This window comes from Dreissena polymorpha, chromosome 5 (genome assembly GCF_020536995.1).
Source record: "Dreissena polymorpha isolate Duluth1 chromosome 5, UMN_Dpol_1.0, whole genome shotgun sequence".
In the NCBI taxonomy this organism is placed as follows: domain Eukaryota; kingdom Metazoa; phylum Mollusca; class Bivalvia; order Myida; family Dreissenidae; genus Dreissena; species Dreissena polymorpha.
In genome coordinates, this window is record NC_068359.1 from 115,442,479 (window position 1) to 115,465,237 (window position 22,759).

The 22,759-nt window shown below is 35.1% G+C and overlaps 2 protein-coding genes across 4 annotated transcripts in view; both read left to right on the plus strand.

The window, feature by feature from the left end:
* LOC127832680 (protein O-linked-mannose beta-1,2-N-acetylglucosaminyltransferase 1-like) overlaps positions 1 to 7,128 on the plus strand; it is a 45,784-nt gene extending 38,656 nt beyond the window's left edge. For both annotated transcript variants that reach the window (XM_052358309.1, XM_052358310.1), the window contains 6 exons: positions 74 to 167; positions 1,763 to 1,812; positions 2,557 to 2,683; positions 3,084 to 3,216; positions 5,040 to 5,195; positions 6,958 to 7,128. In XM_052358309.1, the coding sequence (XP_052214269.1) occupies positions 74 to 167; positions 1,763 to 1,812; positions 2,557 to 2,683; positions 3,084 to 3,216; positions 5,040 to 5,195; positions 6,958 to 7,111 (714 nt within the window). In that variant the 3' untranslated portion in view covers positions 7,112 to 7,128. The remainder of the gene's footprint in view (positions 1 to 73; positions 168 to 1,762; positions 1,813 to 2,556; positions 2,684 to 3,083; positions 3,217 to 5,039; positions 5,196 to 6,957) is intronic.
* Positions 7,129 to 14,147: 7,019 nt separating this feature from the next.
* Positions 14,148 to 22,759, plus strand: part of LOC127831875 (protein rolling stone-like) — a 38,920-nt gene continuing 30,308 nt past the window's right edge. Inside the window, exons 1-5 of one of the 2 annotated variants that reach the window (XM_052356948.1) lie at positions 14,163 to 14,865; positions 15,970 to 16,075; positions 17,434 to 17,562; positions 17,912 to 18,022; positions 18,776 to 19,455. In XM_052356948.1, the coding sequence (XP_052212908.1) occupies positions 14,773 to 14,865; positions 15,970 to 16,075; positions 17,434 to 17,562; positions 17,912 to 18,022; positions 18,776 to 19,164 (828 nt within the window). In that variant the 5' untranslated portion in view covers positions 14,163 to 14,772 and the 3' untranslated portion in view covers positions 19,165 to 19,455. Of the gene's footprint in view, positions 14,866 to 15,969; positions 16,076 to 17,433; positions 17,563 to 17,911; positions 18,023 to 18,775; positions 19,456 to 22,759 lie in introns of those variants that run through there. The other variant, XM_052356949.1, reaches the window with a different exon arrangement.

The following is a 22,759-nucleotide window of genomic DNA, read 5'->3' on the forward strand; positions in this document are numbered from 1 at the left end:
TTCATGTACATGAATGATGTTTAATGTTTTCTGTATCCACTTACTATATAATCATGTAATGTGTCTCTCATAGGTGGCTTATGATGAGAAGTTTCCGGAACACGGGGAACTCGCCGCCATGTTTGGCTTCAGGAATGTCTCGGTGTCAGATGCCACAGAATTCTCGGGTGAGAAATGTTTCAACTACATCTACATTTCTCAAGATATTGAATTAAAACTGTAGATATGCCTCCGCCATGAAGTGAAGATGTCATCCAATATTTTTTCTAGTTATGTGTCCTTAAACAACGCCAGTTTGATGCATACAATGCTACATGCTTGTGGAGCAAACATCTTCTACCTTATTTAAGCTATTTAATTAAAGCATGAAATGTGTAATACCCTTGAAGTCTAGATGTTCCATTCAGCTTTTTCAAGCCAATGATCCAAAAGTTTCTGAGTTATAAGCCAATGAGCTGTCTGACGAAAGCTAAAAATGTTCTAAGTTTGTGGAGCTAATTACTTCTACATTTGTATATTTCTCAATCGATGGATTGAACTTAAAATATATCGTCGTCATGATGTGTAAATGTGCGAGTTGCCTTTTTTCATCCCCAAGAATCAACATGATGGAGTTTTGTGCCCTTGAACTTCTTCTTCTACATTCCTCTAGCAATTGAATTGAAACTCAAAATATTTCATCACCACAAAGTACAATTGTGCAAAACACATTTTTAATCTGCAGTGATTAACATATTTATGAGTTATGTGCCCTTAAGCCTAGCCATGGGCCTGGCTGATATGACATCTGGGTGTAAGGGTATTTTTAGTTATTTTGTGACAAAGGTTTTGTTAATTTTCATTAGTTTAATGAGCACATCATGCTCATGGGCAGCTTTAATCCTTTACCACTTAGATATGTATTTTGACGAATGTGTAGTCCCATAGAAAGTTAAATTTAATTAAATACCTTTCTTATTAAAATTCAAGCTTTAAAAGGCTTCCTTTCCAACCCTTAGTTACTGATGAGCAGCAAACAGCATAAAACCTGAACAGACTGCGAGTTACTCACAGGCTGTTCTGGTTTGATGCTGGTTACAAAAGCCATTTTCACAATGCTTCTTATGGGAGAAAGGTTTAAGGAAACTTTATGATCCTTCGTCCTTTAGTGTGTGTGTTTGTGCGTTATTTTTTTCTACCTTTGTTAACTCCTGAATAGCTGGACAGAATGTTATGAAACTTCACAGGTATCCTTGGTTGAGCCTCTTTCAAAGTTGTTCAAATTGTTCTGGTCAATGGAGATGTAGGTCACCAGAGCTAAACATAGATTACAAATATGAATGCTTTATATTTCCATGGGTCAAAACTGGATTTTCCTTGGGATAACTTGTTGTTATGAAATCTTATCCAAGTTTGAAAAAGATTGTGGTTGGTAAATAATCATTGCCATCAAAAGGTGCATGTTTCATTTTACAGCTTTAGTAAAAGATTGTGAGTTCTCATGAAGTCCCAATTTTTGTTTGATGTTTATTAATTTTGCTCAGATCCTTCATTTCAACGATACCCCTGCCAAGCTCAAAAATGGTTTTGAAACAGCACAAAAATGGCTCAACTTCAGTTCCTCGAAGTCTCAGTTGAGTGACCTAGGGCCAATTGTCCCCTTGTCCTTGATTTCTGGTCTTTTATATTTGTTAAATGCATAAATAATCTTTGTTTTTTGTTGCTCAAATTTCTATGCCTAATTTTATCTGTTATTAAGTAAAGTGAATGTATTATTTTACAGTTCAAGTTATAAAAGCTTTGGAGAAGGGCGCAGAAATGTTCCCAAACGCAGTGAGTTTGTTTTTAGAGCTTATACTGTTTTATTTTGAATGCAATCCTTAAGTTGCTTTATGAATAAAGCAACAGACCGGTTAACTCTATTTGTAAAGCACTGCACTACAATTCTGACAATCACGGGCGTGATTCCCAGCCTGCCCACATAACTTGTGTGGGTATTGGTTGTGAAATTATCTCTAGGGCAAAGCGTAATTAGTTTAAATGACTATCTTAGTGTGACTGAAATAAACAAATAAACATGATCCAAGCATGCATATTAACATATTACGTACAAAACATTTTTAACTATATCTGAACACGAAATATAAAATACCACTTGATGCCATGATCCCAAATATTCATGTTCCATCATTTAGGGATGAATAAACCTTCATGCTATTTCACAAGGAATTAACAATAAACTTGAAATTTATATTGTTCATTTGTGATTACTGAGTTATGCAGGTATGAAAACAGCTTGGAACTTCAGCATGTAATTATGTATGAAACATGTGACCCACATCATGCAAAAATGGGCCTTATGCCAAATGAGGCCAGCAATTGGGCAGTCTGGTCGGGAGCTATCCTTTCTACCATAACATCAGGCAAGGTTTTGTGGTCTCATAAGCAGACAGGCTAGCTCCTGACTAGGCTGCGCGATATCACAGGCTGGTTAGAAGCAAGGCTGTCTGCATATGGCTTAAGACCTATTTTTGCATGTGATGATAGTGGATATTTCTTTGTTCTCTCTGGTAACAGAAGTATATGATAGTGCTGGATGAGGAACTGATGCTGTCCCCAGACTTTCTCAGCTTTCTGGCACAATGTACACATGTATTAGACAAGGATGACTCGTTAATAGGGGTCTCTGCATTTAACTTCAATGGTAAGTACGTGTTTAGAGTGTCATCTGCTGGTTGAAAGTGTCAATATTTAAGAAATAGAAAACCTCACTGACGGCCCTATTGCAGAATAGTGACCAGCCAGGCAGCCCCAAAAAGTATACCGAAGTCAAAGGCTGAGGTCCATATACTATTTTGGGCTGCCTAACTGGTCACTATTCTGCCATTGGGCCTGAAGTGAGGTATTCTATTTCTTATATTATACCAAACATTTTTGTGCAGATAAATGTCAATAGAAATAAAAATAAATAACACGATATAAATTCCATCAATATGTATCAGACGACATTTTTGTAAACATCTTTAACTAAATTCAACTTTCTGTGAGACTGCAAATGTTTCAAAATACATATCTAAGTGGTAAAGGGTTGATGTGTTTTGCAGGCTTAGATGGTATGCAGACCAACAAGTCCCTGATGTATAAGGTGGAGGATTTCCCAGGCCTTGGCTTTATGATCAAAATGGAGTTCTTCAAAATAAGAATGAAACACAAGTTGAAAAACTGCTGCAATGCAAGGTAAGAGAGATTCACTTAAAAATGAACAACACTAGAAGATGTGTTTGTAATATTTCTTGAGAGCTTTGTTTAGTATGATGTTAGAGTTTAAAAGAATATGTTTTTGCAAATTCAAATTTATAAGTAGCCAAAATTAGTAATACCAGCCCCTTTTACACTCAAACCAATGAAGTGTGAAATTGTAAGTTTTAAAGATATGAGCTAACCTGAGAACATAGTGATCATTGGGAGCTTTTTGGATACCTTTAAGTCAGTGCGTGGGACGTGGGTGCATCTATTTACTTTTTCGTCTAATGACTTCTCCACCAGAACAGCTGAGCAAAATTTAAGGAAGCTTCACAGTGATGATCCTTGTGTAACTCTCTTTCATATTTGTACAAATTGTTCGGGTCTGTTTCACATATAGGTCACCAGAGCTAAAAACTGGTTTTATCAATTAAAACTTCATAACGACAAGAGACGGGGGTATATTATTTGGTGTGTGACATCTTCTAGTGATTCTCTACTCTGTTTTTATATTATGTCCATGGGGTAAAAAATGGCCACTCTTCCAAACTTATAGAATATATGTGTTTCTTGAAAAATCTTCTCTAAAACGACAAGGCCCAGAGTTGATATATTTTGCAAGTAACATCATGTGGTGGTCCTCTATAAAAATTTGCTCAAATCATTTCCCTGGGGTCAAAATTGGCCCCACCACGAAGCTAATTTGTCTCACATATATGTACTAATAAAATCTTCTCTTTAACCAGAAAGCCTTGAAGTTCGTTTAGTACACAGTACATTGCACATTGGTCCTGTAGCAAATTTTATGTCCGTGAGGGTTCAAAATAGGCCCCGCCTTTAGAATTGCTGGTCTCCCTTATATGTATATATGAGGTCAAAACTGGCTCATCATGGTTACTAGTTACCTGTTTCCTTGAATATGTTTATTGTGAAAACTGGAAGAAAATTCTTCTCTAACACCATACAGCATAGTTGTTTGTTATATAACATGATACAGTGGTCTTTGCCATTTTTGTGTTACAATCATATGGTTATGTTGTGCCAAGTAAGTTACAATAAAAAACTGGATACACAAAAAAAATTATTACACAAACATCACAAAATTTGCACATAACAGTTTTGTTACCACATGTCTCATACATGTGACAGCGGCCCTTTGTGACCTCTTGTAAATAAAACTTATGTACATGTATTTTCCTGGTTATAGGAAATGGAATTCCAGGTTGTTAATGAGGCATTATTAGTTTCTAATCCTTTCCCACTTAAAAGCAAAGTGAATATGGCTATAGGCAACCAGCATAGACCAGAACAGCTTGCGAGTAACTAGCAGTCTGTTCTGGTTTTATGCTGTTTGCTGCTCATCAGTATTTTAGTTCTGTAAATAAAGCCTTTTTACACTTTAATCTATTAGAAAAAGTCTTTAATTAAATTTGATTTTGTGATGGACAACAAAGGCGTCAAAATGTGTATCTCAGTGGTAAAGTTGTTTTTATGCCCCCAGTAGGGTGGCATATAGCAGTTGAACTGTCCATCAGTCTGTGCGTCCGTCCGAAAACTTTAACATTGGCCATAACATTTGCAATATTGAAGATAGCAATTTGGCATGCATGTGTATCTCATGGAGCTGCACATTTTGAATGGTGACAGGTCAAGGTCATCCTTCAAGGCGAAAGGTCAAATATATGGCTTCAAAGCAGCGTAGTAGGGGGCATTGTGTTTCTGACAACCAATCTCTAGTTTTAAAGAGTTAAAAAATAAAATTCTAGGTTGTAAATGAGGCATTATAAGTTGTTCAACATACTCAGTCTGTGTTACAGGAGCTGGGAAGGCTGGTCCATGCAGTGCGAGGCTGCCCGCCCATGTCACATGCTCGTTCCAGACATGTCCCGTGTGTTCAGGCAGGTGTACGAGGGCATGACCCCAGATGACAGATATCTTACCAGTCTGTTCAACACACCCAGGGAAACCAGCCTGTATGTATTGGAATAAAATATATATTTTAAGTCCTTTGTTCCAGAGGCTAGGTTTTGAAGAATTATTGCAAAATTCTTTGTAAAAAGAAATTAAATATGTGTTAATTTGAGGCATAGAAGTATTTTGGGAAATCTTCATAACTGTATGATTTTGAAGGAAACATTCTTGCGATGATTCCTTGATTTAGTCTCTGCTTTACCATGACAAAGCCCTGCATGGCTATTGACATTATTGCCAAAACCTTCTGAAATCCAATACCTGTATACACAACACTACTACCATTTCTTATATTTATTAAACCGTTATTATTATCTATAAGAAAATATATTTTAATTTCAATATTCTAAGTGGGTGAAAAAAAGTATGTTTTATAAAAGAGGAGGTGTGTTTTGGAGTAGGGCAAAAATGTTGTATCTCTGCAACTAATAATGCACAAATATTGTGTTCGTTTCCCTTTTGCTGTTTAAATATTTTTAGTTCAGTTCAAATTTAGAAGTTACAAGACTTAGTATTAAATTGTGGAACAGTTTCAAAGTTCTCTGTAAAAAATAGCCATTTCCAACTTGAACAATAAAATTCCTTCTTAGCCTCCTTCGAATATTTATGACATGTTATTGATAACACATGAGCAATAAATCTTTATTTAGAAAATTCTTTCACACATATGTTTTTCAGTTCAAAACTCATGAATTTTATATTTCGTTTGGAAAAAATAAACTTTGGGCCTAATTTATGCAAAGTTTCACGCACATGTGTAAAGGCGAATTATTTTGAAAATAATTAAGTTTTAACAATATGTTGTTGTTAATGAATCCATAAGAAAATTTGTTCTAATGATTTATTTCATATTTAAGTGTTTGTTATTGTTTTCCTATCAGCGTGATGACTGAAAATATCCATAGAAAAGATATGAACATATCAGAGTTTGCCAAGTTGCCTTCCAAGAAGTGGCCTGTTACTAAGGAAATAACTTATATGAAAACTGTTTTGCCTTTATTTTATATAATGACATAAAAAAGTTGATGAAATGCCTTACTTGTTGAAATCTTTTTCATTCAGTATAAAAAGTTAGTGTAATCTTAACACTTTCCTACTCAGGAGCAAAGTAAAAATGGCCTTATGCAACCAGCATAAACCCAGAACAGCCGTTGAGTAAATCACAGTCTGTTCAGGTTTTATGCTGTTTGATGCCCATCACTATCAAAGGGTTGAAAATGAAGCCTTTAGAGCTTAAATGTAGAAAGAAAGGTCAGAAATTTAATTAGATTTATTAAGGGACTACACACGAGTCAAAATATGTATCACAGAAGTATAGTGCTCTAAGGTATCATGAGCACTCCATGTTTCACTTGTAGTGACTCTAAGGTATCATGCACACTCCATGTTTCACTTGTAGTGACTCTAATGTATCATGAACACTCCATGTTTCACTTGTAGTGACTAAGGTATCATGAACACTCCATGTTTCACTTGTAGTGACTCTAAGGTATCATGAACACTCCATGTTTCACTTGTAGTGACTCTAAGGTATCATGAACACTCCATGTTTCACTTGTAGTGACTCTAAGGTGTCATGAGCACTCCATGTTTCACTTGTAGTGACTCTAAGGTATCATGAACACTCCATGTTTCACTTGTAGTGACTCTAAGGTATCATGAACACTTTTGTTTCACTTGTAGTGATTCTAAGGTATCATGAACACTTTTGTGTCACTTGTAGTGACTCTAAGGTATCATGAACACTCCATGTTTCACTTGTAGTGACTCTAAGGTATCAGTACGTGGTCTGGAGGAGCTGACAGCAGCCCATTACGATGCCCACTTGAAAGGGTTGCTATCTGGTGGGACTGTCCTCAAACCAGAACAACTGCATACATGTTCAAGTAACATCTCTCTTGCGAAAGATAGCAGGTAAATAAGGAGCATGTTTTTGTACATCAGACTTATTGTGTAACAATTAAATTTTAGTTGATAAAAATGTTTTGTAAATGCAATTATGAGGCTTAAGCTTTGTTTCAAATGATCTTGATATATATTACTTTCTTAAAGCTATGCAATTATGGTGATTTCGGATTCTATCATGTACCTAAACTTCTTAAACTGTACACAAAGAAGGAAAATAAGCCTGCAACAGACCATGGGCAGACATTATGTTGTAAAGGCAAGTCCACAAATTCTGATAAATTGTGTAAACAGGAACAGGCTTAAATGTGCCATCTTGCAAACTTGACAAACAATAATTCCCACAGTATGCAGCCCAGTACAAACACTAAGGTTATATAAGTTTTATATCTTAGTTCATCAGCATGTTCAAATTTAGTTAATTATGTATCTAATTTGCTTTTATTTATATAATATTTTCACTGTATTAAACAACATGTATTTTGTAACATGGATTATTTACTTATTGTTTATGATTGAAATACATGTCATTTTGAATTAATTTTGTCGGGTTGATGTCATAAAAACATGTCGAGGGGTGAACGGAAGCCTGTTGTAACTCATATAAAATAAAGAAGGAGATACAACAGTTTTCTGTTCAGCTCTCGATGTGTGTATTTTTTTTGCACAAAAAATGGCAGAGTGTTGATTTAAATAGTTATAAAATTGTACAGAAAAACGAAGGTGGCAGAATCAAAATCATATTCCCCTCTTGGTAAAATTCATATGCATTGTAACTGTTGGTTAAAAAGGCAATACCGATAACCAGCAATTATTTCTTAAATCTACTACCATTGTCAATCTATCTGCAAAAATAATTATTTTCTTAAAGCTAGACAAACATGTTTTTTTTAAATATATTCTATCAATGTACTTGAGCACTTTATTGTTTGATGCTAATATTGCCTGAATATTTTGCAATTGTACAATGTATCTGATATCAGTAACTGTTTGTGACATTTAATACATACTTAATTAATTGTGTTATTTGGGACTGGTGAAGAAATTAGAAAGTATTGAAGGCATTCTTTCATCTTGAAATTACATGAAAACAAACTGATAATAATATTGCAGGAGATTTTTCTGCCCATTGTCTTTTACTTCAATAAATCCAAAATACTAATTAATTTATTTGCCATTTATTGTTTGTAAGTCTCATTTTATGCTATTTATCAATCTTTTTCAGGAGTTATGTGATTTTTTACAAAAATAAGGAAATCTCTACTTTGCGCAAGCTCTGGGAATGTTTTGGGCTTCCATTTTCTGAGAAGTATCAACCTAGAAATACATACAGAGGTGTAGTAAGGTAACCAATAAATAATTACTTTAAAAAAATAATTACTTTAAAAATACTTAAAACAACTTTTGTCAAACCTGCTTAGCTTTGGTCAATGGTCAAATAAGCCTGCATGTGTGCTTGTGTTTTCGAATGCGAGCTCATCTAGACTGTATCTTTGTTATTCATCTGGAAGATTTAAAATGTTCACAAATGTTCACCATCATGAGAAGATATCAAAAAACTGTCACCCTACCTCAAAGGTCAACAGTCACACTAAGAGGTTAAAGGTTAAAATTGACCATAAAACAGTTTGTGAAGAATGTAACTATTTCATTCATCATGAAATTCTATAACAGCATACCACAAATGACCCTGATGTGGAGATAGCCGGTTACATGTAACACCCATCTCCCTACCTTAAAACACTTGGAGGTCAAAGGTTTAATTCGGCCATAACACAGCTTGTCTGGACTGTAACTTTGTCCTTTATCATGTAATTTTAAATAAAATACCAAAAATGACCACCACAAGCAAAAACCATTTAATGTAACAACCATCTTCCTACCTAAAAACAATTGGAGGTCAAAGGTTTAAGTCGACCAGTACACAGTATGTCTTATCTGTAACTTTGTTCTTCATAATGTAGTTTATCTGTAACTTTGTTCTTCATAATGTAGTTTTAAATAAATTACCAAAATTGACCACCACAAGCAAAAACCATTTTGTGTAACACATGTCTCCCTTCCTCAAAATTCAAGGTCACGCTTAGAGGTCAAAGGTAAAATTTGGTCCTAAAATAGCTTGTCTGGACTGTGTATTCGTTATTCATCATTCAATTTAAAAAAAATCACAAATGACCACCAGGAGGAGAGGGTGTGTGGCGTGTAATACCCATCTCCACATCTTAAAGGTCAAGTTCACACTTTGAGGTCATTTATCAAAATATATCATAATTGTTGCAACCAGGTTGTCTAGACTGTCATTCATCATAAAAAACACTTTCCACAGATTTCCAGTGTAAGAGAAGATGTGTCATGTTTTAAATGTCTTCCATCATCGAATCAAGGTCAAATTTTGAATATCAAAGGTTTAATTTTGCCATGGAACACCTTGTTCAGACTGTAACTAAATCACTTATCATGACAAATTACTTATCATAATCGTTCACCATGTTGAGACTGTCTTGGTCAAATGTCATACTTAGTTGTTGTATCAATTAGAGGACAAATGTTTAGTTTAAGTTTGAGTCAGCATGACAATCTGTATCTTTATATGGTTTCCAGTGTTAACTAAGAAAAGGCTTCACACATTAAAATATCAAAATATTATTATTTTTGGTTCACATCCTGCCATTCAGGTTCAGTTTTTCTTTGGTAACAGGCAATCAACTGGTCACACGAGTTATGGCCTTAACGCTACATTTTCAGACAATTTATAATGAGATGCTCCACACATTTTATATGTTAAGGTTTTACGTGTAAAATAATAAGATATATCTATCTTTCGAATGATATCTTTCTAACGGAAGCTTTGTGTCTTGATTGATGACAATAAGAGTAAATAATACCTTATGTGCATACAGGATCTGACTTGGCTGGTATCTCTAAAGTGTTGTGTTTAATTTATAAATGACTGTGTGTTTTATACCAGCATACATTTCATTCATGGTACTGGTTCTTTCAGACTAACCTACAAGGGAAGCAGCGTAACCATGGTAACGTCTGACTCACCCTTCTCATCAATGAAGCCAGACAATGTTCCTTGGTTTAGTCATAATAACTAGATGACGTTGATATTTTACACATTTATACCATTCCATTGAAAAATACGCAGCTGTCTGCTAGCAATAATAAAGATGAGCAGGTTCTGGAATATAGGTTGATGTCTTGTGTTGCTCTGCAGTGAACTACTAGTCATATTCAGTATTTTTCCTTGAAATCAGCATTAACAGATCTTAATTTGTATTAAGGTATTTATTGCCAGTTGAATATATCATTATTAGATTTTATTTTCTTAACCCTTTCCCACTTAAAAGCGAAGTGACAATGGCTATGTGCAAACAGCATAAAACCAGAACAGCGTGCGAGTAACTTGCAATCTGTTCAGGTTATTCTGTGTCCTGCTCATCAGTAGCTAAGGTTTGGAGATGAAGCCTTAAAAACTTGAATTTAGTAAGAAAGGTCTTAAATTAAATATAACTTTCTTAGAGATGATTTTATAGTTTAAACAGCAAGTTGGATCGTATGTTTAAAGTTACTAGAGAATAATTGTCTTTTCATCTTCAATTAGTATATGTAAATTAAAATAGATACAGATTAAACAGAAATTTATTTTTTACAGTATAAAAGTATATAAAAGCAACTTATGCCCATGTTTCTATTAGTCCCATGGTTCTGAAAATACATTATTAAAGATAATGATATGTGTGTGTAGTTTTAATATTTTAGGTTAAGGGAACCATTCCATCCATTCATTGATGAATCTATTTGAACTAAAACCCACTAAACCAAACCAAAACCCACCAAGGCATGTTTGGTATTCCATTAGATGTATACATGTATCATGTTCTTCATGTTCTTTGAAACATATATTCTATTTTAAATCATGTGTAATCTATTTCTACTCCATAATTTGTATTAACTCTTCCATTAAATGATGTTTTTGTACATTTATATTTGTTGCTTTTATATCATATTATATCTCATTACATTCCATATTATCAATTTGCATACAAACATACATGTATTCATGTTTTATATAATTTCATTAGATATAAGATGTGCAGCCATAAAAGAAGTTAATTTGAGTCAGTTAAATTGAAAAAAACTTATAATATTTTATTAAATGTGATAAATCTTATAATAATCCTTAATGATTTCCCAATATTTAAATGTAGATATATTATTATTTTTATTATTATTTAAGCTTATGAAATTACAGTTCAAAATAATTATACATGTACTTTACATTACTTGTGTTGATGTCTTGTTACTTACTTTGATACTATAGAAGCATTTAGAATGCCCCAAATTGCCATCATGTTTGTGTTATCGTGTGTCATACTGTTTGTGTATTTATGAGCCAAGCTCACAATATTTTATACAGTCTATATCTGTTGCAGTGGTTTTGTTAAGTTTTGTTTGACACAAATTGACACTTATGCATACACATTAATTTACTTATCTTTTGTAAATATAACAGTATCTAGAAATTTATTTATGCATCTTTTGTTAACATAACAGCATATCTTAATGTCACCTGAAAATTATGTTTTAAATGTCATGTTATTAATTCGACCATAGATGATGAAGTAAATTGTATTGGGTATCCATTATGAGTCATTTTTGTGTGAATTTTAGAAAAGAAAAAATGATAGTACATTTTTATTTTCAACGAAAAATGTTTGCAACATTTAACGTATTTATTGCACAGCAATGTATACCATCATAAATGATGTCGCCTGTTGAATTCTGGGAAGTTTCTATTTGGTTGCCGTTAAGGGGTAGAGTTGTTACATTACCATCTATTTATTATTCTGTTTATCCATTATACATTTACTTACAGTAAAACATGGATAATAATTGTAAATTTGTAAAAGGAACTTATGAAAATGCCACAGTTGAAATAAAACTACTTTGTAAAACATGTGACCAAAGTTTATGTTGTGTGTAACACAAATGCCTAAATGCGTGTGTGTGTGTGTGTGTGTGTGTGTGTGTGTGTGTGTGTGTGTGTGTGTGTGTGTGTGTGTGTGTGTGTGTGTGTGTGTGTGTGTGTGTGTGTGTGTGTGTGTGTGTGTGTGTGTGTGTGTGTGTGTGTGTGTGTGTGTGTGTGTGTGTGTGTGTGTGTGTGTGTGTGTGTGTGTGTGTGTGTGTGTGTGCGTGCGTGCGTGCGTGCGTGCGTGCGTGCGTGCGTGCGTGCGTGCGTGCGTGCGTGCGTGCGTGCGTGCGTGCGTGCGTGCGTGCGTGCGTGCGTGCGTGCGTGCGTGCGTGCGTGCGTGCGTGCGTGCGTGCGTGCGTGCGTGCGTGCGTGCGTGCGTGTGAGGGAGGGTGTGTGTGCGCGTGCGTGCGTTCGTACGTGTGTGTCTGTGTGTGTGTGTTCCAATTTCTATGTTGTGGGCTATGTTGATGCCAATTTAGGTTCCGCAAGTGTTTATATATTGTGCAATGCTAACCACATACATGTTGTTGTCAGCTAGATCAAAATTGCTGTTTGTGTATAGGTTGTCAAGTCTAGTTTTATTGTTAAAATTATTAAAGTAACCATATGATGTGTTAATTATTTGCATTGATATAATAGATATAATGTCAAGAGCATAATCTATCGTTTTTCCGTATATATTCTTAAACTCTGTAAATCATTTCTTAAATAACAGTTATACTGTGTAGTAAGTACATGTGTTTAAGGTACGTTATCAATGTATTAACAACATACGTCATGTCCTTTGGGTGCTAAATAAAACGTGTTCTTTTTTGCTTTTGAAATGTTTATAATGTTGCTATTAAAATATAAATCAAGTGATCATGTGTTCGTTGTCTGAAGTGAAATCACGTATCTTGCTCACGGGAATAGAATAAATAAAAGATCTATCAATACACATTTTAATGTTTATTGATATATCGTTCAATATTATTTTGGGTGTAGAGCATTACGATAAAAAAAGCTATTTTGGAAATTTTCTTTTTCATTGATCAATAGATATTAGCTTTGCATATGTTAACGGCCGCAAACATAAATCACCTTTTAAGTTGTGTGACTGACAGTAGTCCGTAGTATGGTATGTGCTTTTTTCTAAATAATATTGATGTGTGACATTGATAAAATGGTGAGTTTGTAAATAGGATGTTTTTAAGCGTTTCGGACCATGATTCGGTGGTAATTACCGTCATTTATTAACACAAGATGGTGCGATTTCTTCGGTCGACTAACATCGTCTACGCAACTACTCATGGGATCAACGACAATGACAGTTAAAACAATCGCGATGTTTAGGGATAGTAAGTCAATATTTGTTTGTTTGTTTTTTTCTTCTCTTGTCTAGGTGTTCAATAAAGTAGTCATCAAGTGTTGCGACATTGATTAACAAGAAAAACTGTCAAAGAATCCGAAACATCCATCGTTCGAGCATTTCTTTGTTTCACTGCACCATCACGTGTTGCGTGATTTGTAATTGTTTTAAGTTTTTTCCTTGACCGGAACAATTCTTCATTCATGTAATTTGTTTTTACCCACGGACACTGGGTCCGTTTTCAAAAAAAAGAATTAAGTTTCTCAAGATTCCTACGAACGAACGTAAGCAAACTTAAGAATTCGTAAGATGTGTACGAACGTGAATCCGTTTGTAAACGTTCGTGCAAACTTATATGAAAACTGCCCAATGTCGCATTCCATTTTGTCTACGTTATTGGTAGTTAAACATGTTGCACATTTATTAATAAAGTAAAAGGAAGCACTTGTCTATAGCAATCAGTAAATGGCTTCTCATTTAGAGCCGCAAACTTCGCGATGAATTGATATGTTGAAGATTTCACAATGCGTAGATAAAACAGCCTAATAGAAAGTTTACATAAAACTTAATTTTAATTGAATACAATCCCCACGGTTGCCGTAGATTCGTAACTACGTCAGTGACTCAGCTAAGTCACATCCCCCACAAACCTTCTTTTTCACAAACACGAATTGGTGAGTAATTGAGACGTTATCTTTAAATATAGACTAAGTACTCTTGCTTTGTAACGTTGATCAAGTTTTAAGTAAAAATATGGGTCGAATAAAAGGTAATGGTCTAGTAAAGTTGCGATACCTGTGTGCGATGAATACCAGTCGTGCGTAGGATTTTGTGCATACCACTAGAGAGGCTGTTTATACAAAATAGTAATAGTACAATTACTACGTTGAGGTTTGAACATATCTAGTGAAATACAAATAGTCACACCCTGCCGAGCGATACAAGGATGCTTTTAGTCGAATTTCCGCTCGGATGCGGCATCGGTTTGAGGCAGTAATTTTATCTCTTTAATGAAATAGACTATATACAGAGATGTTTTATACCACAGGCATTCACTATGTCATATGGTTTCGATAACTGTATTTTACTTGACGGCAGTGATATAGAAACTATTATGGGAACCGCTATCGATCAAGCTCTAAGAGATAAAGCGACCACGACTTGTGTGTTCAAGTTAGCTTAAATGATTCGTGTGTATTGGATTTATGTTTTTGAATTGTTGAAAACAATATGTCATCGTTAGTTGATGTTGTGTCAAATATTATTAAATTACACGTCAATGGATATTTAATAAAACGGCGTATTACATGTGCATGTTTTAACTGAACTAGCGTGTTCACATACTCAAATGGGAGAATTGGGAAAACAGTGTAGGAACCAGTTTCGTTTGGAATGTTTCCTACTGTCTCACAGAAATCCACGGAGATTTGTCCAATATCAGGTGCGGTATGTTGTGATAGCTTCTGTAAATGATCTAATAAATCGATACTATTTAGCAAATGGATTTCCCATAAATTAATTATAAATTAAACCTCGTGGGATTGCACTGTACATAAGCTATTATACTATTATCTCAATATTTTTAGGATGTAAATTATTATAATGGTTTTGTTTAAGTGAATGCTATGTGCAGTGGATTATAAATATGCGCCGGTATATTCTTTCATTTTTAAAGTCTTTGGTGCAGTTCGTATAACATGATTTATACACGACTCGAACCATGCCTTCGTTGACATGTACACATCCCTTTTTGCTCACTGATATGAAGACGATACTACATATGATCCTTAAGGCTCTCGGTACAGATCCACACGTATCTCTGCACACTCTCAAACGTTCTCGGTGCCTCTATAGATTGGAATGGAGATATTCATGATAAATGGACATAAATTATATCACTTTAAATTTTGGTTCGATGAAATAAATGCAGCTCTCACGCAATCCTTATTTCATTAATTCATGTATCACCTTCCAGATTGCCTGTTACAGGAAAATATTTGTTCTTGAAAATAAACGGTAATAAAACGCTTTTTTTAAACGTATCTTGTATATTCATTATTAACTGCAACGTTTATATCCGTTGGGCTACATTTTACCGATAGGTGTTCGGGTTTGAAACGAGCGCATTTCATGTTTAGTATATTGTGAAATGCAACCCATTAAAAATGTCCCAGCGTGTAAACCATTAAATGCTCATGTCTATGTTTACTCTGATATTCTTTATACAACGTTATTATTAAATATCTTTATCTCAGTAAGAGGTATGGATCGATTTAAACAACACACGTATCAACAGGTGACTTAACAATTATCATAGAATTTAATACCGCGGCACCAATATAATATGGCAAATACCATAAAACGGAAAATATATACTAAAAAGTACCCCGGAGAATGACCGGGTGGTTTAAGCGCAGTTTCCGTCCCTGTTGTGTATTGTAGTGTATTTAACAATACATGGGATACTTTTAAGTGGCGCATGAGCCAACAATGACCAAATAAGCGCCGTGTGTAATTTCTCATTGCACTAACGCCATCATTGCAGTGCGGTAACCAGCCCCTGTACCTGGTATGGCGGGTATTCTGGGCCCTCTACCACACCGCCTGGATCATCGTGACCGGGGTGCGGGCCGACCAGTGGGCGGGACCGGGTGAGCGCTAAGGGACACACGAACTCAAGACAGAAGAGTCTCGCTCTGGGGAAAATGGGCTTAACGCATATATGCGTAAAGTGTCTTACCAGATTAGCCTGTTTAGTCCGCACATGCTAATAAAGGACAACACTTTTCGCCTAAACTGCATTTTAGCTAGGATAGACTTCCTTTGAACGACAGATGCCTTACAGCAGAAAGTGCCGTCCCTGATTAGCCTGTGCGGACTGCACAAGCTACTCGGACGACTCTACTCAAATGCATTAAGACCCGTTTTCTTAAAACGATGCTAAATGTTTCATATTCTCATTGTAAACATGTACATACTTGTAACCACTTAATATATGGTTTTGTAATTTAGTAATGAATAATATTGCGTGTTTTGCCTAATCTTTCGACAAACAGCATTGGACACACATCAACTCACATCATTTATTTTATATTATTGCACATTGAACATCGGTTTATTATAATCTGATGTAAACTTAACTTCGTTTTGCATTATGGAGATTGTTCACTTGGGTCAGGCCTGGTTTAGGGATTTATCAGCCTTTAATACGAACGTGCGCAATTCAAGAACATACATAAAAACAAGAAATGTGTTTGTCTGAAACACTATGTCCCCTTCTGCGCCGCTTTGATTTTTTTTTACCTTTGACCTTGAAGGATGACATTGACCTTGACCTTTCACCACTTAAAATGTGCAGCTCGATGAGATACACATGAATGCCAAATATGAAGTTGCTATCTTCAATATTGCAAAAGTTATGGAAAATGTTAAAGTTTGCCCAAACCAACAGACAGTGCAAAAACAATATGTCCCCAACTATTGTGGTGGGGGACATAACAACTTGATATGTTGGCAAATGAAATTACGATGTAGTTCTATTCAAAGATTCTTTTGTGATAATTTCATGTACAGCAATTAAAGAATGAAACATATAGCAAATACCTCATGGCTAATTGTCAACTGATTTAAAACTGTTCCTCATTAAAACTGCTTGCATATCTCAAAGAGGATGTCACTTAAAACAAACACCTTGCTGAATTTTGGGGTCATTGAAAAATGTGTTCTTTTATTAACTTGGTTCCAAATAATTATTTAAAGAAACGAATAATGATTGTGTTCCTGTACTTACATTATTAACTGGTGTGCATGTACGTTGTTTTATTGTATATTTTATACTTAGTTTATGATGAAAATGGCTTAAGCAATTTTTAATAAGTTAAAGGCCCATTAACTTGGAGCTTCAACTTCAAACGTTTTACGCAAAATTTGGACGGCGTTGTGCATGGCGACGAAATTAAAGTATCCACTGTTCTAAAACTAAAACAATCACAGCATCTTAAATTTGTAGACCGCAGTCAGTACACCAAGTGGTTCATCTTCCTCACAGACTGGGCGTACCTCTGTCTCACCATCGCAACTATCGCGGACGCCATGGTAACAACGTACATACATTTCAAGCGGATGGACATCAGAAAAGGTAATTATCTGCTTCAATGGTTTGCGACAATATATATTTTTTATGAAAGGGATATGAAGTTAACATTTTGCTAGTGCCGAATTATTGTGCGCTGTTTGTATTCAAATTACACGTACTGATATCATGTTTGCTATCGCCATTGTATGCAAAATATATTTATGCTAACTTGCTAAGTGCGCCAAAAGGAATTCGTAATTGTTATGATCCCAATCTTATTTAAGTTTGTTTAAATATAATATATCCGCTTTAACTATTTTTGTGTCTGTACTGTCTTACTGCGCCACCACAGTTTCCAATCTTCTTGTCACATCCATCTAGATTTGCAATTCTTTCATGATCTCCTCTGCAGGCGCGGCGGCCTCGTTGCCATGGTACCTGCGGGCAGACTGGTGCCTCACCACCACCGCCCATGTGGTCAGTGTTGTCACTTCCGCTGCATACTGGGGCCTCGTGTACAGCGGTAAAAGCTTTTGGGTGTCTTCTATTGCATTGGTAATATGAATGGTAATTTCAGATTGTGCGTCATGAACCGTCCAATAATTAACTCCATATATGAAGCATCAGCGTTGTGATTGTTTTCTAAAATATGCTGAATCTTTTCTAAAATTTGTTGATATCTATCGTTTCAAAGATAATATTTTTACAGTTTTACATTCCAGAAAGTATTCATAAATCCGTGTGAGGTAATATTGCCAAGTCTGAAACAAGCAAAAACGACTTTTAAAGCCTTTTCGGCAGACTTTTTTTATTTATATTTTACTTTCCTGCTTTGGCGATTTTATCCGGAAATAAATCAGTATACTTTCACTGTTTACCGATACTCCGGCATTCATCCATAGCAATATGATAACCAGTGAAATGTAAACAAATATAAGTTTCGAGTGGCCAGATTTATAGTTCATAAAACACTTAAGTTTGAAGATGACTTCAACTTTTTTTTCATTAGTCATTTTCAATGTGTATCTTTCGAAAATAATGCGTTTATCTAAAAATAAATACAGCATTTTTTAATCTGTGGGTTTTATGCATTCTAATTTAATCTTCAGATCAACAGAATAATACAGGCACTTCAATTTAAATACCCTGCCAAGGAATTTATGCAAAATATGCGTTTATTATGGATTGTTCCATTTTCAATGACACAACGATTAATACTGATATTTTAAATCCAATGTATGCATGTAGGCTTTATTGAATCCTTGTGTATTCACAGGTGATGAAGTGACAGCCGTGGACATAGAGACGCACGTAATAAACAGCGTGTACGTAATACTAAATGTATGTGTCACCGGCATGCCAATTAGGATTCTTCACTTCTGGTTCCCGACCTTATTCGGATTAACCTATTCATTATTTTCATTGTTTTACCACCTCGCCGGGGGAACAAATCACAACGAGAACCCGTATATTTATCCTGCACTTGATTGGCGGAAACCGGGGACGGCCATTTTGTACTGTGCAATCGTTACGTTTGTTGTCACTCCGATTTTACATGGTATATTATTTGGAATCCATTGTTTGAAAGTGTTAATATCTAGACAGTTCATATGCTGCATTGCCGGACCTGAATTGGAAGATATAAAGATGGACCAGATCTCTTAACGTACTGAACTTAGCATTTTCATTGATGTAAGCTCGTTATGGACTTGTTTCTTTACATGGATTTCTACAACATTAGATGGTTTGTCTATTTCATGATATAATTTAGTCTTTCGTGTAAAATACATCTTTGTCTGTAAGCTGTGCCACTAACACCGGAGCAATGAAGCATTTTAAAACAAGTTCACGAATCTATGCTGGTGTGTTTGATCAAATGCATTATTGCTGTGTTGTTGTAATTGATATAATTACCATAATCAACAGATATCAAACAAATAAAGTAAACACTATTCATGTATCATTTTTATTCTCATATAATTTATTTCTATTTCAACAAAAATAAAATATGTATGGTAACTAACATTCGTAATGGTAATGCCTAATAAACTTTAAAAAACATCTGTGCTGTAGTAAACGCATTCGCAATATATTATGCTCTTAAAATTGACTTATAAGAACCCCAGTACAAACCATAGCGCTCCGACTTTCCCGGAAAGTGACGTCAAGAAGCGAGTCGACGTACGACTGGTAAGCAAGGTTGCGTGTGCCCAGGGTGACATCAAAGCTGCACGATGCCACATTTTTGTAGGCACTAATATAGCGTTTTATAATATTCAAATAAACACGCGTTTACACTTATAAATAAATACATTTTTCGGATAGGAAAACATTCGGTTGATTTTGAAAGGAAAACAACTCCTTTAAATCTTAAATATTCGGATATATGCATATTTTGCGACTTTTTTATACACCGAATTCGACATAAAACATAATATTTGCTTTTGTCCTGATGTGTTTTGCAAAATATAGTCTTTTGCAAAGATTATTTACATAAACGACTGCATTTTCTGTTTGATGCTCGTTTCTGAATGCCAAATTAATTATAACAGTTGAATATCCAAATATAACAATTCCGAGTCGCGTGAGTGGATACGACCGATCTAAATCACAAATCAGATTAAGACCCAATTTCGAACCAGAAAAAAGAACTGAATCACACAAGGAAATATAGTTGAAACACAAAACAGACAAAGAACCAAATCACAAACCACAAACAATAAATGACATCACAACACAAACGAGACCCCGAATCACACACTTGTGAAAAAAAAACTGATTACAAGAAAACCTTCACAACACAGAGCAAAAATCCATTGACCGAATCACAAAACGGATAAAGAGCTGAATTCAAAACCATATATAAGCCGAAGCGAAAAACAGAGAAGTAGAATCAAAGGAGGACCGAACCACGAAAGAGACAGCAAACCGAAATATCACAAGACAGCGTAGTAACATAGAAAACATCGAATTACTTAACATCGAAAACGTTATTCACAAAATAGATATAGAGCTTAATCACAAAACAGACGACAAATCGAATCACCGAATGGAAAAGAACCGACACATCAAACAGACACAGTACAGAATATCAAAATAATAACACGGCCAGATGACCGACACATGATACGGGCCTAATTTTACTGAGAGTCCAATTACACTGAAGACAATTGTCGCATACACTAGTCACAGCCAGAAACGAGGGTAAATTTGCATCGCTACGCTTCGATAAACTTGTAATTGACGGAGACGTGTACAAGTTTAATAAAGTTACACAATCGGTCGAGCGTATAGGGTACGGGTACATAGCGCGGATCGACACCAGCAAATCCCGCCACCGAATAATTCTCGCCGTATTCGTGGAGCGAGACGATATGGACAGTCACGCAACGCTGATCGCTAGCAATGTGGTCAACGTGAATCGGGACGTGTTGACAGCAAAATATCACGTGACCATGGAGCAGAGGGGGATAGCCAGCAAAGTGGTCAACATGAATCGGGACGTGTTGACAGCAATATATCACGTGACCATGGAGCAGAGGGGAATAGCCAATCGGAGACGGACTTTCTTTTGGAGGGCGATGCAACTGGTGTTGACTAGGAAGTGGGTCAAGGCCCAAAAATAAACGTAAATATTTGCACGTGGAATGTGTGCGGATTAAAGAAGTTTGTAAATAAGTGTTCTGTTTTAAATGTCTTATCAAATTTCGATATTCTAGGTTTACTATAGTCTCATTTATAAGACGCGCAAAGAATTTAGAGATACTTTTTATATGGGCTAAATTCTTTGGAACATTTAAGAGCGTCAAAAATTTGGACTAAGTTTACTAGAGACGTGGGGAGATATTAGCGGACAGTTTAATGATTTATTAGAAGGATATTGTTGCTTTGATAATGTCAGAGTTAGGCAAAATAATGCTTTACGTTATAGTGGAGGTATTTCAGTTTTTGTAAAAAGTCACTTAACAAAAAATGGCTTAGTTACACGAATTTGTTCGGTTTTTATTGATTGTGTTGTACTTCATTTGAAAGTGAGCTGTTTCAATTGTCCATCTGATATTATTTTTTATATTGCATATGTCTCGCCAGAAGGGTCACCGATATACGAACACAGAGATGATGCAAACGGAATTACCAATATCGACGAAAAGCTCTTATTGTTAAAAAATATATATCCCGATTGTATGTTATATCTTGCAGGTGATCTAAATGCTAGGACTAAAACTATGCTGGACTACCTTCCTGCAGATAACATTGACTTTATTTTTAATTCAGAGGTAGACTACAATACAGATGATTTTGAGATGCCTAGAAATAATAAGGATAATATTTATAATTCATTCGGGCATACTTTACTAGAACTCTGCTGTACGCATGGAATTCATACACTCAATGGGCGTGTTACTGGTGACCCTGATGGTGAGTTTACATGCATTACACATAATGGAGCTAGTTTAGTTGATTATCACATTATTTCAACTGATTTATTTCAATTTGTTAGGAAGTTTAATATTCTATCCATTGATGAATCTGACCATTTCCCTATTTGCGCTACTATGATTTTTCATAGAAAAAATGGCAACAGGAATGTTGATTTACCTTCTTCCCGTAGCATTCAAAGTAACATCACTGATTATAATATTAAACTTGATAAATTTAAATGGAATGCTACTCTTAGGGATAGATTTATTGAGACTTTTGTTAATATGTATAACACATGCAAAGACAACATTTTTCATCAAATTACTGTAGATATGAACCAGGCTCTTCAAACAATAGTATCACTTTATAAAACTGCTGCAGAAAACATGAAAGTCCATAATAGAACCAAACAACGTAACGTTTATGAACGGCAAGATACACCATGGTGGGATAATGAATGTGATATTTTGAAATATTGTAAATATAAAGCTTTGAGAAAATTCCGTGTCACAAGCTCAAGGGGGGATTTGCAAATTTACAAAAACGAAAAAAGAAATTTTAAAGTAATGTGTAAAAACAAGAAGGATATTTTCCAAAACAATATGAGAAATAGGCTATGCCAAGCACGTAGTAATTCAAATTTATTTTGGCAAACAATTAAAAGTGCAAATTATAAAAAAGCTTCACATTGTAGTTATCAGCAACAAATCAAACAAACAATCTGAACGCATCGGACAGTGGGCAACACCACACCGTCTGACGATCGCCGATATGGCGGAATTGTCCGAGGAATCCCGATTGTCAAACAAAGTGATTGGTTAAATTATTTTAATCAATT